General features: G+C 42.5%; 1 protein-coding gene across 1 annotated transcript in view; it reads right to left on the bottom strand.

The window, feature by feature from the left end:
- The window catches only part of PIEZO2 (piezo type mechanosensitive ion channel component 2), a 326,809-nt gene extending 306,826 nt beyond the window's left edge, over positions 1–19,983 (bottom strand). The window contains exon 1 of the mRNA XM_075704850.1: positions 19,922–19,983. Coding sequence (XP_075560965.1) covers positions 19,922–19,983 — 62 coding nt within the window. The remainder of the gene's footprint in view (positions 1–19,921) is intronic.
- Positions 19,984–20,408: the final 425 nt, after the last annotated feature.

The following is a 20,408-nucleotide window of genomic DNA, read 5'->3' as shown; positions in this document are numbered from 1 at the left end:
ATATTTAGGAATAACTTTTAGAATGAAATAAAAAATACACTAGCACGATAGACACCTTGTTTGTTTGTTTGTGGGTTTTTTTCATTTTTTGTTTTTTAAATGCAAGCCAGAATCAGTTGATTCCAAAAGTAGGTGGGTCTGTACCTCGGTCAAGTTGCAACAGGTAAGAATATTTACCATGGATCCTTCCACAAACTTCAGTCATCTCTGGGAAAAGCACATTACTCTGAACCGCACTAGAAGCTGATGTAAGTCACAAAACCAGATCACCATCTCCACAGTGACACCCTTCACCCCTGAAATCAGAAAACAAGCCCCAAATACCAAAGCCCATCCTCAACAATTTCCAGATACACACACTTCCCCACTCCCTCCTTTCAGCACCACCTCACATTTATCACTTTTGATGTCTCTTCTTGTGTGTCTGGTTATCTCCTCAAATTGAGACTCTCTGAAATACAGTAAGTCTAACCTTTGTCTCTCTTCTGGATTTCCATTTCTGTTTTCACTGCCTGTTAGTTTGGATGCAATCTTTGATTCTCTGTTTCTGTATCCCTTCTGCTCCATTCAGTCCTTCATGGAAGTCCTGTCACTTCCTTCCCTGTCACTTCTGGGATTCACACATTCTTGCTGGCCACCATGACTAACATACTTTCTACTGACAGTGTTATTTGCTGGTTTTATTATTGGCCTCCCAGCTGGCCTAGTTGGCTGTCATCTTCATCTTCCTAGCCTGCTTTCAAGCCTCATTCATCTCTTTGAACCCATCTACTCCTTTTCTCATTTCTCAAAAAAACAGCCAGTGATTTCTTCGCTCTTTTCTAAAAACACCTCCTACCCCATCTCTTGCTCTACTAACATCTTCCTTCTTCTCATTCTCTGTATTCTCACCTTTTATACTCCATTTGCCTTCTTTCCTATTCTTTGCTTAACTGCCCTTATCTGCCTGCCTTCAAATCCTTCATAAAGTGGGCTTAAACACACGATCTCATTACAATCACATTATTATAATTATCTTTCTCATTAATGATCCTCTCTTGTGACAACATTCAGCAGGTCAGTAAATTACACTCAATTTGTTTTTCTTCAAATGTAACTCAATTTGCTTCCAATGAAGGTGACTGTTTTTCTGTAGTCACATCAATACAATCACTATAACCCACGGCTCTTTCTTTCAGAAAAATGGCAAGCTCAGAAGCAGACCGGCTCCCACATGAGGACATGCAGTTTCTAAAGGAGAAAGGTAAAACCCTAACAAAGTTACATCTTCAGAGGAATATTTATTTTTCTGAAATCTGGCCAAAACAACAGTCATCTATCTTGGTTTGTCTTGGTACTTTGATCCATCTTGGTTCTTCAAAAGAGCCTCACACAGCAAAAATGTTACACCCCCCCCAATACATAAACTTCTGTATACTCTAATAGCACTAATAGCAAGGAAAAATCATGCATAATACTTACCTAAGTACTGGACACTTTACTGTTTATCAACATGTACACTAACACCCACCACAGAAGCAAGTAGGCACTTGTTCTACTCAGTCAATCTCTTCAGGCAAAGTTGAGTAATTATGTTTCCTCATTGTTACCAAAATTATTAAATAAATTTTGTAGCATAAACAGAAGGATCAGACAGTGCACAATAACACTAGAAGGATAGAAAATATCCATATCCCCATGCAACTGAACAAAATAACCCAGTATTTTACTGTGGACTAAGGAAATATGTTTGTCTTTAGCCGAAAGAGTTTAATTTCACCCACCAGGTACTTTAAATATACTTTCAAATACCTCCTGTGTGTGTCCATATACCCTTTGGTGATGTAAAAATGAAATCCACTCCCACCACTAGACCTGAATTTTTAACAGTCTGCTCTCCCACTCTTGTTTCAGAGACAGGATTTCCACACCCTTTCTCTCTAATATCACATGGGAGGATAACGCAGGGTAAAACTCTTCCACCTACCAATGCTAGTACTGGAGCAAACATTTCATTATACCTCTGCTACAGACTCATAGCATTTACCACAAAGGGAAGTAAGATCTACTACTACTTCATGTAGTAAAACTAGGTGAATAATATGTACATCTAAACTTCACATTTTTGAAAGCCTATTTACTTCACTACACATTAAGGAATTCAGTAAAGCCATGCAGACAACATAATCAGCAAGATATTCCATTATTACTGTAGAAAAGATGTAACTGGACTTCCCTCTGCGAAGTTTTGTTATTTATAAAAGGAACAGTGCAATCATCATCCCAGCCAATAAACTAGGCAGTTTATCTGGTGATGTTTCCACAAACACTGTAAGAAAAACAAACAAACCAAAAACCCTTCTGAAATATTTTAACAGACAAAATCATTCACAAGTTGATAAGAGAGAGCTCTTTGGAAAGAAATACACTCTCCTCTCCACATTAATTCTCGTGTACATTTTTAGCAGACACTAGAAGACCGGGCAGACACTATGCCTGCTGACACTGAGCATTAGTGAAAATGAAGTAGGCTCCTGACCAAGCACACGGTTATTTTCTGCATGTGCTATGCTGTCTTTGACGGTCATCACCGTGGAGGTTTTCAACAGTGCCAGTCATGCCTGAACCATGCAAACTGCTTTCACACCTTTCCAGATTTAACCACAGCAAATTTATCTCTCTCACATCATCATGAATATATTTATTGTCTTTATAATTTTTATTAGCTTGTTTCCTCTCATTGTAGCCAGCCAGCTCTCTCACAGGGACTTTGGATTTGTTAACACATCTGTGTACAGAGACCCTTTGAATGTTAAATCCTTCCATTGCTACTTCCTAGGATGCCATCAAAAACTGCGATGCATATCACAGTACTCAGTCTTAGTCATGTGTCTTACAGGTATCTAATGAATAGCATACCTTAATTAAATTGTTAACTTTATATCATGTTTCATACTCACGCCTAATTCATACAATTAAGTTCTCACAGATGATTTTTCTTTTGGTCCTAACCCCAATTTCAGATTTGTCAGGGTACATTAAAAGTAACTCCTTTCAAGTGACCAGAACTCCATCGCATACCTAAGAAGCACATCTGGGGCTAAGCCTGACTTTTTCCCCTGCTTGTTAAATGATTACAAAGGATTGTGATTTCTCTTACAGGAGCATCATTTAAATTACTAGGATATAATTGTTTGATATTACCGCTTTCAGTAATTTTGACTCAGAGAAACCAGTCCTATCACATCTTTGCTATAATTATTTTTAAATTTTAAGACAGTTCAGGTAGCACTACCCATTCTATATTTGACTAACATTATTTCCAAAAAAAGCAGACAGACAGTTACTGCGGGATGCTGACCACTCAAAACTCACAAGAAATCAATGCAAGATACACAGATTCAAATACTACAAGGTCAAGGCCATCATAACACTTTTTATTATGTTACCTCTACCTTATTAGTAATTGATCTTTTAGAAGCGATCTAAATATATAATGAGCTTAATTATACTGTAATACAAAACTGACAGACAGGGAGCTGGGGCAAACTGCAATGAAAGATGCAATCTTTGCACGGTTACCAACAAAACTCATAAAGGAAAGTGCGAAGGAAGGTATTAAATTATGGAGACAATTTGCGTGTGTTTTTTGTTCAGAACACTCAACATCCCCGAGGGCCCTGAATCTGTTATTCTGGATACAACCAGATAGGAACAGCTAAAAAAATAAAAAAGAAACAAAAAAGACTAGCAGCAAAGGCTACTCTGCCAGCCTAAGGAATCTTTTTTCCGTGTTCATGAGGAAAGACAATAATGTTACAGCCTGTGGCGGTGGTCCTTGAAGGGCAATGTTTTCTACCGTGATTTTGATACAAAACAACATGAAACAAACAACTTCACTCTAACATGCTAACAACAGCTCCGCAAGTAACACTGATAGTATCTTCTCATGTAGTTTTGATTAAGTACTTCATGAAAGACACTTTTCTTCTCTTGTGCCCGAGACTGCATTCCTAATGTCTCTTTCTCCACTATTTGTGCATACTCATGACATCATTAATTTATTGACATCATTTGTGGTCTTACACTAACCACAGACTGCTACTGCTGACTTTGATGCTGAATCTCAGATATTTCTTACTTTAATTATAAGAAACAATCTGATTACATGCAAACATACCTCAGGAATGAAGGGAATGACAGGCTGATGATTAGTTATCTCAAGTTACATAACATAGCAACAACAGCAGTTTCTTTCTAATTTTGTTTTACATCTTCCTCCGATTTACTCAACTTTGTTAAGATGAGATGGCATGTTACATATTATCTAATGCATGGAATTAAGACACTGGCCTTTCTGAGTAACCTTCTGGCACTGGCAGCACTTGTTCTTGAACAATTGCCTAGAGAATCATTACTTTTTTTTTTTTTAAAAAAAAAAAGAAAGAATTAAAAAAAGCGCCATTTGTATCACACATTAAAGAATCTGCCAACCTCAAAGGTAATCTTTTAAAATCAATTAAGCAACCAATGTGCACTAATCCTGGCTACCAACATCAACATTTTGAAGAACAAAACTGCATCAATTCTACTAAAAAAAATGTTACTAACAGAATGAATTACCTGAGCACATTTTAAATGCACTACCTCAAGGGAAAAAAAACATAAAAAAGGTGTTATATGTGAAAATAGCATATGTTTACCTTGATTTACCTTACTACCTTTAGTAGTAATACAAGTTTGTAAAATGCTGTTCTGCAGCATGCTCCTTCTCCCCACCTATGCAAGATTTGACTCACTCCTTATGCACAGACATGGAATGCAAACAGGAAACTTGTCAGGTCTGATTTGCAAAAAGGATGGGTATCCCCAGGCAAACATGATTCAGTAAATTGAATGGAGTCCAGCAATTCTGAGAGTCAGGCGCATCTTCTTTCGCTCTTTTTCTGTTCCCACATGCTAGGAGAGGTACACACACTAGAATATCAGAAATATGTGAACACACAATCTTCATGAAACTCTAAAGCTAAAATTGCCAATATTTCTAGACCACTTTTTAAAACACACACTATCTTGGTATCGCCCTGTACATACAAATATACCATTGAAGTGTTCTCTATTAGAACAGGAGGTGGTCTCACAATAAAACACCAGTTTGAGCCATGGATGAAATAGGCTGCCAAATTAGGCAAGCAAATAAAAAGAACCATTGAGTGTGATGCTGCTGCAATGATATCCTCAGATGACATAGTGCATATTTGATTTGTAGTGTTGCATGGGGGGTGGTGTTAATCTTTGAAAGAAGGGAAGGACCAACAGATGCAGACAGTGAAAAAATGCAAATGCTAAGCTACAAGAAAACATGAGGACATTTCCCACAATTACAACAGTTAACAGCATAAATAGCCCTCAGAAAAGTCATCTGGGAGGCTACAATTATACTACATCAGTTATTGTTTTCCATGCTGAAATAACGTGTTACCTAAGGGCAGACATGTACAGAACAGGAGAAAAAACAGTAGTCGCGTGTAACTTCTGATATCAATAACTTGCCTTTTATCAAATGAAGGCTAGCTACACTACACGCAATGAACAGTTCAACTTTTCATATGGTTAAACTGCAACTTCTCCCATGCTTCTTGTAGAATGAAAGAGAATTTCCAATATACAGTGGGTTGACCCTTTAACAGCAGCACAGTTAACTAAACACTACAGTCAAAGAAATACATAAATCTTCCCATTTCCAAGCAAAAATTTGGAAACAATTCTGCTGGAACTATAAAACCCAGTACAATAGATTCTGTGAATGACTAGCACCAAGTGTTTCATATATCCAGAATGCAAGCCAGCTTTTCAAATACTTCTTTCAAAATTGCAACCCAACAGTAAAATAACTACTGCTAAAAGTAATTTGTCAATACTACATGGGATGGAGATCATCTAGGAGAAAAGAATGCCATACAGAAACATTCAGAACTGCTTTTTTCCTGTGGTTTTAAAACAAATTAGCTGTCAGTGATCTGCAGAATAACAAGAAATACTGAGTAATTAAAAATATTCAAGTATGTGAGCATGATTGCTGGGAAAATAATGCCAATAATTTACTGGCTAGTTAGCCCCTTAGAGAATGCCAGCATTGGATAGTTCTTGAAATTGAGAAGAAATGGTGTAGGTCTTGTATTAATTCATCATTCCATGCACAGATGACTGTGCCAATGTTACAGAATAACATTCATTAATAATCAGCACTTCCAGCTGAGAAATGCAAGTTCGACCTTTTTGAGCCGCTAGATGCATATTGTATGTGTTAAGACACAGCAAATCATAATATGTCCTACAGATACTGGCTGTGGCTATATGTCTTTTTTTTACTTCATTTTTAAAACCAAGAATGGAAAACTGGACTCTCTGGGATGTGAGCTACCAGTGAGTTTGGAGAAAGACTGACGAAACAATTCCTCACAGCAGGATTTCCACTGCTATACAGTTTAGAACCAAAACCCAAAAGTCATAACCAGGACATCTTGAAGAACATACTTAGGCATCTACTTCATGTGAGGAGAGTGAGCGTAGGATTTACTGTAAAGACTAAATTCTTTGGTCCTTAAATCAAAAACGAGACAGAAAAATTCCTACAAGTTCTGCCTGCATACCAATGCTGACTGTTCAGGTATAATATCCAACATCAATTTATTTTTACTTATGATCCTTTGATCACAGTTTAGAAGTTCTGGGGTTTGGGTTTTTTTTTGTTTTAAGGAGCAATGAAAATGGTCAATGTCTACTTTCTGTTTCTCACGCTCAAACACGGTGAAAACGTTTTCGATCGGATCTCCCTTGTGGCACTCAGCGTAAGCCACGGGGCTGTACCAACAGCAGCATAGCCAAAGGAAGTGATTATTCCCCTTTACTCAGCCCTCATTAAACCACATCTGGAGTAGCACATGCAATTTTGCCCCACCTCAGGACAAGAAATATGTTGATAAAATTTAACAAGTCCAGGGGAGGGCCCCCAAGACAGTTAGACCCGGGGCTTAAAGCCCCATGAGGAGAAGCTGCAGGACCAGGGCTCGTTCAGCCCCAAGACAAGACAGCTTCGACGGCACTTCACAGTAGCCCCCCAACACCTAAGGGGAGGTTATAGAAAATACAGAGCCAGGCCTTTTACAAAGATGCGTACTGAGAGACAATGGCCACAAACTGAAGCTGGGAGGATATAAAGGGAAAATAATAAAAAAACCCAAAACCAAAAAACCAATCACTGTGAGGCTAACTAAGCACTGGAAGAGGTTGTAGACCTCCACCCTCAGAGACTTTCAACACCCAACAGGAAAAAGCCCTGAACAGTCACGTTGAAATTCAGTGTTGCATTGAGCAGCAGATTTGACAAGAGACCTACTGAGATGCCTTCCAGCCGGGCATACTATGAGGAGGGAAACACAGAGATGGACCAGAGCCCATCCTGTAATCACCCCAGAAACCTTGCAGGGGAGCAGCCAACCTTGACTGCTTCAAGAGAATGTGTGAGAAACCCTAACTGAGTAACTATGGAATTACTCCCCCCACAGGAGAACATTATTCTTTCTCCTCAAAACAGATGCTGGTTTCAATGACTTAGCTATCTCATCCTTTTGGGTTGTTTTTTTAAACAACTGCTACATTCTTATTTCAGTGTATTTCAACAACAACTAACATGCATTAATTATGCAGGCAGGATACTCTGATAATGAGACTTTCTTGTTCCTTCCAGTTTGCAATATCGTGTAGCATTGGAACAATTGTCCTACTTTGCCATTTCAAGGGCAACAGGAAAACAGCTTCCTCCACAGAGGGAAGAAACAAATGGAATTCCCCAAATACAGTAACAATAAATACAGGCAGGAAATAACCTGATATCCTTCTGCAATTCTAGCAATTCCAACTGCTTCATCCTCTGAGGCACACTACGACCATTTGGGACCTTCTGCCATTTCCTTACTATTGCCAGTATAGCTCATCACCAAGCAGCCAAGTTGTAGGAAACAAGATTTGTGTATTTCCTCTTTTCAACATTTTAATGTGGACTTCTCTACAGGAAGAGGTAAACTGTTCAATGATTAGGTCAACCCTCATCTCTAGACCCTGGAAATGGCACAGTGGGACTGTCTTACACCCCTCAGCATGTCTGCATGCTACGATAAAAATGTAGATATCAGGAATGGCTTACTGAGGCTGCCAGAAGTTGACAGTGCCTTATTTCATGTAAGTTGCTTGTATCTAAAAGCAATTTTTGTTTAAAATCACAGTGATATATTAAACTGCAAGGACCTGCTAAAAACACACATAAAAATAGTGTTAACCTTTGCTTTCAGCAAATTAACAAGAAACACGTTTGTAAAGGTCTTTGAGCAACTGTGATGCTGTATTTGCAGATGACAATGAAAAGCTGTGAGAGACAGGTTTTGATGTTTATGTACACTAATGGGCATGGTGATTGAGTCTGTTGACTCAGTTCAGTAAGAACAAATGGCTGACAGGTTAAACACTGAAGAAGGGTATTTTAAGATACATTGTATCAATAAAATTGTATATATACACAGTATTTCTTGGGTTGTATTTTGCCTCAGAGTATACACATAGACATTGTGTTTCAAGGTCAAACAAATCAAAAGATTTGAACTTGGGGAGGAGCGCTGTACTGGTTGAGGAAGTGTAAAATAGGGTCAATTTTCTCAGACTTGGGACTTCTCTCCTGACAAAGGCATCACTTGAAGAAGAGTGATGGAAAATAAACGTCACTGAACGCTAATCCTTCTAAGCTTTACAGGGCCCTCCATTAAGAGCAACCAGCCATTAAACAAGGGGGTGAAGTCGATTATTGGATTTATTTCAAAAGGAGCTGGAAGTAAACTTAAGGCTTGGGTGGTACAGAGTAAATATGACTTGTGTGGCCAGCTAGGTTTTTCCCCTCCATCCATTGTGTTTTCTGTGCTGTATCTTAGGGAATATGAAGGTCGTTTCATCTGAGAGTAAGGAAACAGTGAAGCTATGAGCTGAGCTGTACAATCTGCCATGCTAACAAGGACACATGGCACTAGGCTCACGTAAGAAAGACTTTCGAACACAACTCCACTCCATGGAAATGACAGGCCCCTCCTCAGGAGCAAGAAGGGAAATGTATTTTTATAGTAATATGGACTCGTACATTATTGCCCAACAAAGGTCAAAGGTCCTGACCAGTGTAGCATATGGTAAGAAGTGCATGAAAGCTTAGGAAAAGAAAGATGTGTCACATTAGGCAAGAAGGAGAAGCTTATTTAACACAGAAGTAAATCACAAAGAGTTCTCCTAATCAGCAATTATGAAAATGGTTAATAAAACATCTTTAAAACCATAGCAGAGGCTTTTGTGCTGTTCTGTTAGAAGAGACCTGATCAGCTGTCATGATTTAGCCATAGTCAGCAACCAAGCACCACCCAGCCACTTGCTCACCCTCCCCCTGGTGGGATGGGGGAGAGAATCTGAAGAGCAAAAGTAAGAAAACTCGTGGGTTGAGATAGGAACAGGTTAATAATTGAAATAAAATAAAATAATTATAATAAAAATAATGATACTACTAATAATGATAATAATAATAACAATAATTATAATGAAAAGGGAAACAATGAGAGAGACAAAGAAAACCCAGGAAAAAAACAAGTGATGCAACCACTCACCACTCATTGACCAATGCCCAGCCAGTCCCCAAGCAGCAACTGCTGCCCCCCAGCCAACTCCCCCCAGTTTATATACTGGGCATGGCATCATATGGTATGGAATAGCCCTTTGGTCAGTTTGGGTCAGCTGTCCTGGCTGTGCCCCCACCCAGTTTCTTGTGCACCTGGCAGAGCATGGGAAGCTGAAAAAGTCCTTGCCTAGTGTAAGCACTACTTAGCAACAACTAAACCATCAGTGTGTTATCAACATTATTCTCATACTAAATCCAAACCACAACACTATGCCAGCTACTAGGAAGAAAATTAACTCTATCCCAGATGAAACCAGGGCATCAGACTTCAGAAGAAAACAACCAAGGTCAGAGAAAATGCAACATCAAAGCCTATACACAGGTTTATAAGAGGAAACATAGTGAAAAGAATGAACTATGGCAATTACAGTCTCTCTAGTTGAAACATATTTTCATAAAGAGACAAATAGACACAGTACCACACCAGGGCTTTTTTGTCTCAATTATACACTGAAATGATGGAAGAAAGTGCTAAACTTGATTATCTTTACCAGAAGCTTTGTTTTTAAGAACAGAGTACTGGCATTTTATCCAAAGCTTTTTTTTTTTTTTTTTTTTTTTTTAAAAAAAAGCTTTTTATTGATTTCCTTTCAATTTGGAGAAAATAAGCTATGGAAATGGAATTTATTATTTACATAGCACTATACTGCAAACATACATGCCTAGCATTTAGCTAACAAATAAGAGACACAGGTCATGCTTCACAGATCCTTGTTCTCCAAATTAAACAGTAATTTGGCATGTGTTAAATGTCTAGAGAAGAAAGAAGGAAGAGGAAGAATCAAAAGATCATGCAGCTTCTCTGGCTGGTGGCACATGTATCACAACAGAATTTCTTTGATCCACAGCTCTACAAAGTGAAGAAAGCAATTTTATAATCTAGCACTTAGACAATATATAAATATTTCTCCATGAATTTCTAGGCAGAAACATACAATTATTGCCATCAAAGAAAATGTTGATGTTATCAATGACTTTTGTAAAAATGCAAAAAGTAACTGTAATTCCACGCTTGCAACTGAGAGTGCGCTCCTTCTAAAGAGATGCCCTGCAATACACGTCCCAGAAAGTAATCTTGTCTCTGACAAAGTTTCTTTTCAGCTTGTAGAAGTGGATGTAAGTATGCACCTTTGTCAAAAAAATGCAGCGTTATTAAGGAATGTAATAGGACAGGTCTTCAAAATTCTACGCACTGAGCAAAGGACCAATGAATTGAAACACATTTTCATAATCACATTACAGCTACGAATACTGCCTAACAATACTCTCATAGAAGTAGGCCAACAAAATGACAACATGAGCTAATATTTATTTATGGCAGTAAAAGTTTTCTACATAAATCAGGATCTGTGAAGACAAATTTCCCTCACTTGCCTTTGGCTTATGAATTAATCTATTCTCAGTGACCAGGAAACTGCTCTTCTGAAACATGTCGTAAAAAGCCACAAGCGTAACAAGGGAAGAAAAACACAACACAAACAGGTGCAGCCACTATGCAAACTGCATGTTTCAGACATTTTCCAATATATGAGCATGTATTAACATGAAATTCAGAGTAAATGTCACTGTATTGGCTTGCTGGAGGTCAGCAGGTGATTTCCTAGACAAGCACATCAACAATATCAGTGATATGTAATGCTGTAATCAGCATCACATTTTACAGTTGGAGATTTATCAATTTGGAGAAAGGCTTACTTTCAGATTACAAGGGGGGAGTACGCTGACTGTCCCATATGTTTCACTGATCATTCCTTTCTGAGCCTTTGCAACCTCAAACTGCATTTAACAAAAGCTAAATTAAAGTTGAAGACTAAACAAATACTTGCAACTTGGAATGCATGACTGCTAGCAAGAGGCCTTACAAAATTCCTCAAATCACTCAAGAGCTTATTTCTCTAATAGCACGACTTTTACCAAAAAACACATCAGCATACAGTTTATTGAATGGTATTAACATGACTAGGGAAAAGACAGCACTTGTTTTAACACCTCTTTACCCATGCAGGGTTTGCATATCCTTCAGCCCAGTGAGAATCCAGAAGACACCCCCTTATCTGTTAAGGAAATAATTTTCAGTCTTCCTTGCAACTTCTGAACAAGGGGCAGAATTGACCGTCACTCTAATACCACTTATATACTTCAGTTTTAAGTTATGGTTCTGTCAAGCTACATTAACGAATTAGTGTCTTGGAAACAGTAGACAGAGTATGTAACGTCTGCAGTACTGTGCTTCATAATATTTTGCCAAAAAGGGAGTGATTAGTGTATCATTCACAAACACACAGACTCACTTCTTTAAGTTTTACTTCATTTCCAAAAGAGCTTCCAAACTGAAGACTGCATGAATGAGCCCAGAGAAGAAGTGTTACACTGCACTCTCTAATGATTCAGATTGTAAAAGTATAGCATCCTAAAACTCTCTATTTATGAGGGATAGCAGATTTACATAATCCTGATCCCTTTATCTTCAGAACTGGACAACTGATAGGAAACTCAGAGCTGTTGATTTCTACGGTTAATCTTAACGGTTGATTTTATGCCTTGCAAATGTTATTCTAAAGTGTTAGAGTAAATAGAACACTAGACTGTTGTTGATTTAAGTGATTATACATACTTTTTCCCATCCAAAGGATTATTTACTGAAGCAACAAACTGAAAACGAATTAAAGAGTACTGCTTTTTATTCACGGCGGAGTTCACCCACGGAATTCATTGCTACAGGATATTATCAAAGCTAACACCACAGGTCGGAATTAAAGATATAAAAGAAATTAAGATACAGAATAGCAACCTTAATGTGACATTCAGGTTTTACAACTGCCTACTCGAGACAGGAAATGGACAGGTAAGACTCTCAGGAGAAGAGGAGAAGTACATTAATTCAACCACATCCTGAACATAATGCATCAAAGGCTACACTTCTAACAAATGCACCAAAATTAAGATATTATATAATTCAACTTGTGGACTTTTTTTTTTTTTTAATATTCAAAATCTTGAGCTGGTTTATCTGACAAAATAACCCCCAGTGTACCAGTTTCTCTCAGTAAAAGAAGCAGAGGACTCCGTCACTCATATTCCTGCCAGCAACACGCATACTTTTTCTGAAAACTTATCTGCATGCTGCCAGCTGCTGACCTGCTTAGCTTCAGAGGTCTGCCAAGATGACAGCATGAAGACCTGTGATCACCAGAAAAGTAATGTTAAAGAAAACTTTTACCCTGGAAAAAAAATATGGATTGATTTGGTAACAAATATTGACCAATCTGCTGCAGCATGGGGGACAAAAAAGAACCCAAAACCAAAGCATTTTGCTAGCTTAGCAAGTCATACTTACAGTATCTTTAGAACTGCCTAAAGATATTATAAAGGCTTGCACAATCTACTTGACTGCAGACTTTTTCACTAATTAGCACTTGCTAGCATCATTCTTCAAGACAGAAAGCAAACAGCCTGTTTCAAAAAGCCTGTTTCTTAGAGTGCTGCAGTCCAAGAGGAGAAAGTAGTTACCAATGTTCTCCAAGTGAAAGGTTATCCTCCAAACAAGATACTGCAGCTTCACAAAGGCTATCATTTCAATGTGAGAAGAGAAAGAGAAAAGAGATTGAGAGCAGCTAGAGAGTAAACATCCAGCAGCTTTACCTGCATGCAAAAGAGGTTTTACTGTTATGAAGGAGTACATCATTTGCAAGTCTCTCTCAGCTACCATCCATTTAATGGTATTCCTTTCCAAGAGTCTTTTTAACAGTGCCAGCCATTCTGAAGTTGATCTGCTTTTGCCAGCCTTTGCAACTCCACTACTTCAACAAACGTGCTGGTAAAGCTGGACCATGAAATTATTTTCATTCTTCAGTGGTTAAAACTGTTGCACTTCATCCCCCCAGCCTACTGTCTTACGGTTTTTGCCTCCCACATTTTTTGACTTTTAGCAAATTATCTGAAATGGAAGAGCACCGTGGCTACACATGTACTAGTGCAGTAACAGTACCATTCTCTTCCTTGACCTCCCTCAGAAACATCCCCAAAACAACAAGTTACCCGTTCCGAAAATACACAGAGTTCTGTCATTTCATTCTATGATCTGACTGCTCTGATTACAAAAACCAGAATATGGCTCAGTGTTGTACCTGCAGTTTAAAAGACAGAGAGCAAATTCCAAGCACGACACAATTTGCAGCTGGTACCCGTGAGCTCCACTGCTACCAATAAAGGATTCAAACGCTTTCCAGTTCCTACAAGTCACCAGGTCAGTTGTCCCCTTTCTCCAAGTAACTCTCTCCAAATCAGCTGCCTCCCACTGATTTCCATTCCCAAGTTCAATATTGTCTGTAGAACAAGTTACCTACCAGGCAAACCCTAAGCCTTACAAATTTATAGGTTCTGTTTTTACCTCATCTTAACCATCAAGTAGATTCAAACCATTTAACAGAACGGTTGGGATAAATAAGCAGAGGTGGTAAGAAATTAAGGAGAGATGTTTTATTCACATTTTTTGTGTGATGCACCTTTAAATAGAGCTTCCCAGCCTGCGTGCTAGGGGGAAGCAGACAAGTCAACCTGAGATGGGTATTACAGAAGAGAGAGAGCACTGTGCTTGCGGGCAACTGCTGCCTCCCCGCTCTCCCCAAAACACTTTTCTCTGGATCTTAATTGACCTAAGATGGAAGCCACAGAGATTCAAATGGCATTTGCTTTTTGTGCACAAGAAAGTCTAACTCTGTGCCTACAAGCCTGGTAAATGTTGCTCCTGCAAGGCTGTATATATTTCTTCCCCTTGACACCTTTCACCTGCTCCCACTGAACAATGCAAATAGCAAAACTTCCTTTAATAAAAGAAGCCAGATAAATCTCTAAAACACTTGAAGAGGGGAAGGAAACCTAACAGCCATTTTAGGATCTCTTGTGCAAACTGGCATCTAAGTTTTTTTTTTTTTTTTTCCAGCATGCTACCCCTGAAGGGGTTCCTAGACTTTTTGTTGCTGTAACATTTTTATGTGTTCTGCGACAACAGGGTTTTAAAATGTAATGAGAAATCTACATGAACCTCTCTCACGCTGTTCCCTATCATTCTTCTCAGTACATCATAATAAATATTCCCCAGTGCCACCATAATGACAAAAAAAAAAAAATCATCAGTTTGATTGTTCTTTGCCTTTTCTTTTTTCAGTAGCTGGCCAATTTTAAAGCATCACAAGCAGTGCTCTCGCTAACTATGTGAAGTTTACTTCAACTTCAAAAATATGCCAGCATTTTTAAATATGTATGTATACACACATATTCATACCTATATACTGTCACATACATCACTACACAAATTACCATCTGGTCTGAATCCTGCATCACAAATTGCTTTGTCATCACCTTGACGTAACATCACCTGTACACACTGGCACGTAAAAATCTTTCTGTCTCCTGAAAACTGCAACACAATGTCATATTGTACCATCATTTTTAAACAGCCACCTCCAGTGAAATCAACAAGTGCCCAAAAAATAATAATCCAAGCATGGCATGGTTCACTGCCTCCACAGACTTGCCTTAATATTACAGAGTTGGCCAACTTATTCTATCTGTAGAAAATGCGGATAGTAATAACTCAAAGCATCAAAACATATATGGAGGTATTGGATTCTGAAATAGTCTTTAAAACACATCATTTTAACAGTATTTTAGTACCTGCTAACATAGCAGTGCAAATATTTCCCCTCCAAAGTTTTCATCACTATTTGTTAATTTGGGAATAAAAGTCAAAGAGCACCCAAGCATGCCGGAATCTACCTTTTCCTTCCAAGGCAGAACAAGGACCTCAGCCCCACTGAGGCGCTTCCAACAATTGAACAGAGGTGTTTTTACAAATACCGTGTATGCCTTAAAAAATACTCTCTGTAACACATCGTTTATATCCTGAAGAGATGATCATTGTGATTCATTCAATATCATTGTGATGAATCAGGGTCACTGAAAGGAGAAATCAGAGTAATCCCACTATTTACCAGGCGTTCAAAGATTTGGCTTGAAGAAACAAGTGAAAACTTCCAACTAATATCCGAACTCTGTCACCTACAAAAACTCTGAAGTATTTTCTTTTTACCTGCCATCACTTACCAAACACTGATACCTGTGCTCACCTCCTCAAAAAAAACCCCCAACTTTCTAGAAGCTCCTACAATTCTTACTTCATCTGAGTCAAAATTCAAAAGTTCAGAAAGCAAGTGTAACTTCTGGGAAGCACTTGGGCCAGGCAGCTAGCTCGCTGCAGCCTATTTGCTGATAACATGCAATCCAGCAGCATCAGTCAAAAATCAGAGAAAGCCGTTCTCTCTAAGCACTTTTTCCCCAGCACCCTACTTGAAAATAATAATATTTTGCTTAAAAGAAAACTAATGAATTGTGTGTGAAGTAAAACAATTGGAAGCAGAATAATTGAAAATTGTTATCAAGTGATGTAAACTGCAACTTTGTGGTTCAAGTCTTTATAAACCAAAGAAAGCAATTAGCAAAAGACTGTTCTGATGCCTTACTTCAGAGAGAGACAAATCACATTTTGCATGTTTCAAGTTCTTATGAGTAGCAAAAAAAGAGACAGGTTTATGCCAAGGCTCCAGCTTTAAAAAACAAAGCACAAAAAGCCCACTTCCCACCACCAGTGCCAAAAGTTCCCTCTCCCCCATTTTATTATTTGTTTTTTCAGCATTGTACTACTACGAGACAGGAAAATATCACATTGCACTAATCTCACAAAAAAAAAAAAAAAACCCAAAACAAACCAACAACAGATCCAACTTTGTCTTATTACAGAATGCAGTACTTTATCTGCAAGGCAGTTTCACATTACTGTGAGTTATCATTTAAGCTCTAGGTTCACATCAGACTGAACATAAGGTTTTATCGTGATGCTGGATCAGCTGTGAAGTCATAAGCATACAATCAGCTTTTCAATCTCCAAAGTCTTTCATTTTGCACATGTTAAATTTCCTGTCTTCAGTAGACACTCAAGATGCGTCATTCTTGAGCTTTAAATGGATACATCTAGTCCTACCTGGCACCAGATTACACTCCTTAGTGCTACAGATCTGATTCTAAAAAAATCTTATAATGAACTGTGTTTTCTCAGTTACGTGGTATTAATCAATGCTTGGAGAGTATTTCATACCAGCAGAGATAACTAGTATTAGTATTTAATTTTGCTTACTTTTAAAATAAAGTATCTCAAGTATTAAGGATTTACAGCCTTAAGCATTTTTAAAGTATTTAAAGAATCATTTTTCGGCTTAGCAGATGTGTTATTTTTAACAAGTTTGCCACTGCCGCCATTGCCCTCCACACACCTCGTCAGGGCTTTCCAACCTTGTTACTTTCTACTCTTAGAAACAAAAAAGCACATTGTACAACGATAAGAAACTACAGTAATCTATCATTGTAAAATCACACACGCACGGATTCTGAACCAAAAGACCAACTCTGTATTTCCACCCTTTTGGCAGAGCCAGACACAGCGACTGCCCAGACAGGGGTAGGAGACAGAAGGCATCACTCTGCGCAGTGAGTCCTCGTGGCAGCTTTTCAGCTGCGGATGTAACCTCACCGTAAGGCATACAAAAAACCATCACTCTGATATACGAACTCTAAAAAGCCTTTTTCCAGAAGCCCACAAAACACTTCCCTGGTGCTTTGGAAAGGAGGAGAGCATTGGCTCAGGGATAACTCGGGTGCAGACGCAAGAAAAGTGGAGAAGCGAAGCAGGCTGAACTAGGTTTCACCCTAGTGAGGACTCTGCTAACAGCTTGTAAAAGGGAAAAGAATAACACCTGCAGACACAGTAAATTAAGGTGAGAGAAAAGCTGTTTGTCCATTTACCAATTCCTCTCCCAAATCCAACTGAACAAGATCACTAGGTCCAAAACCAAAAGCTCCGCAGTGGGATTTCTTTTTCATACTCAAGGCAGGAAGTCCCTCCTTCAGGTTTTACATTTCGATTAATCTTCAGATGAATAAGATTTACGACCATAAGCAATTCATGACAACATCGGTTTCATCTGTGGAGGTATTACTGCAATGCGAAAGTACCCCTGCATTACTAAGTATCAGGAATCAGGACAGCAAAACAATTTGATCTGAACTCGTTTTGATAGAGTTTGGCAAGAACCAGAGTGAGCACCTGAAGGAACAATACCTCCACTATTTGAGTATCGCAGCTAGATACGACGTTATTAGGAGCAGTATAAACAAATTCCACCTGAACACAACTTATCTTCTAGAATCTTTCCTTCTCCCCACCTGTCTTTCCAGCAAATTCATCCTCACCCATAATCCAACCACCTTTTGTAAGATTAAAGAAAATACAGATGGGGCCTAACAGCTTTCAAACGGGGGTGCCCGATGCCCAACCCTGGCGCTGAAAGATTTGCCCGATACCACCACCCCTTGGCCTCGGGGGCACCCCGCTGCCTGCCCCATCCACCGCCGCCCAGCTGCTGCGCACACGGCGCTCCCGCACGCTCCCGCACGCCGGCCAGCACGGCGCTGACACCCGCTCACACCGGGACGGCCTCCAAGCAGGTGGGGAGCCCCTCACCTGCTGCCCTGGGCCTGGGGAACTGGGGCCTCCCCAGCCCCAGCGGTGGCCACCAAGCCCAGGGCCAGGCACCCAGGGGGTGCAGCACACAGGCACCCAGCACACCAGGCACCGCGAGGGGGGCCGCGGGCTTTGGCAAGGGTGGAAATTGGGTGCAGGTGCTGGCGGCGGGCTGGAAAGCTGCCTCCGTCCCACCCTCCGCGCAGCCCCGCTAACAGCACCCGGCACACCGCCTAGAGCAAAGCGACGGGGGGAAAAAAAGTGCGTTTTCACTCCCCAGTCCACGAAAGCAAGAGGGGCTGCGCACCGGCAGGCACCGGGGAGCCGCTCGGGTCCCGCACGCCTCCGGCGGGGCTGAAGATGGGGCCCGCGTCCTCCTTCCCGGAGGAGAAGCCGGAGGCAGCGGAGGGCACCTGGAGGGAACGGCGGGGCACCTCCCGGGCGGGCCGGAGGGAAGATGCTGGCCGGGCCACCACGGGGCTGCTCAAGGGCAAAGCCCCGGGCGCGCCGCCTGCTCCGGGGGCCGCTGGGCAGCCCCGTCCCGGGAGCCCGGCGAGCCCCGGGAGAGCTGCACCCCCGGGGCTGGGCGCCGGCCCCCGCAGCCCCCGCCTCGGGCGCTCGCCTCCGCGCCGCTCCGCACGGCCGGCAAGGGGCCGGCGGCGGCCGGGACCGGCCCGGGAGCCCCGCGGCGGCCGCGCACGGTAGGGCCGGCACCGCTCCGCCGCCCGCGGGGGATGCGCGGCGCGGGGCTGAGCGCCGGGGGGCTCCGTTCCGCGCCGTGCGGGAGGCGGGCACCAGCCCGGGCCCCCGCTTTGCCTCCTCCCGCCCCCCGGCCCCCCACCGCCCCGGCAGGCACCGGCCCCCGCCGCGGCCGAGCCGCCCTCCGCAGCCCCGGCTTTCGAGGCGCGCCCGTCGTCCTGCCGATCTAAGGAGCAATCGTTGCTTACTCGGAGTTATATTTTTTTTTTTCCCCCAATTGTGCGGAGGGCATGGATTAATATTAACATATTCGCCCGTGGCTGGACACCGCAGTTCTCCATCCAAAAATATTCCGTTTCTGGGATGGCTGCCTGCTAAGTAACGCCGCTTAATAAACTGAAATTTCTCGCGCGCGCGCAAAAATAAGAAAAACCTCCCTCCTGAAAACCTCCGTCAAGTAGAGACTTGCTCCTTCTGAGAGACCCTCGCTCCCCGCTTTTACGAAGCGCCCCCCAAACCCTAGCGAGGCAGAGGAACCGGCGTGCCTGGAGGGCAAGCACGGCGTCCTCCTCCCTCTCACGCCGTCCCCGAGGATGCGGGGCGACGCGGGGCAGGGGAGCCGGCGGCAATTTCTCCGCGCCAAGGGCCGGGGAGCCCCGCACCCCCGGGCGGCCGGCAAGCGAAGATGAGTAATAAAACCGGAAAAAAAAAAAAAAAAAAAAAAATACACAAGGGGCGAGCTGCGAAGTTTAAGGTTTCTCGGGGGAAAGCAGCGGAACGCGGGAGCGGCGGCGAGGAAGGAGCGCGGAGCATCCCGCAGGCCGGCGGGCAGCGGGGACGGTCCCGCAAGCCCGGGACGCGCACCCGCCCGGCGGCCCGCCGAGGGACGGAGGGACGTACCGGCAGTCAGGCACACGGGCAGGAGCAGCCGGAAGGTGAGCCCGCACACCACCTCGGTGGCCATCGCGGCGGGGCGGGGGTGGCGGCCGGCCGGCCGGGGAGCCGTCCCTCTCTGCGCGCCACCGCCGCTCCTAGGTCCGCCCGTGCGCGGAGCCGCCGCGGCGGCGGAGCATCGCCCGTCCCCTCCTCGCCTCGCCGCGCCGCGCCTCAGCCGCGCCGCCTCACGCCTCCCGCCGCATCCCGGCGGCCGCCCGTGCAACCAGCGCCGCGCCCCCGGCCCGCGGCACGCACACGCCCGCCCCCTCGGGGCTGCCCCCCCCCCCCCGCCGCCCCCACGGCGCGGGCCCAGCCGCCCGCACCCCACGCCGCGCCCCGCGCGCAATGAAACTCCCCCGCGCCCCGCCCCGACGGGGCCGGGCCGCCCCGCGCCGCCAGGGGGGGCCGGCCGCGCGCTGCCTGCCCCTGCCCCCGCCCCCGCCCCCGCCCCCC

The sequence above is a fragment of the Pelecanus crispus genome, chromosome 2, assembly GCF_030463565.1.
Source record: "Pelecanus crispus isolate bPelCri1 chromosome 2, bPelCri1.pri, whole genome shotgun sequence".
NCBI classification, from domain to species: Eukaryota; Metazoa; Chordata; class Aves; order Pelecaniformes; family Pelecanidae; genus Pelecanus; species Pelecanus crispus.
Note: the sequence above shows the minus strand (reverse complement) of the source record. Positions and strands in the feature narration are given on the sequence as shown.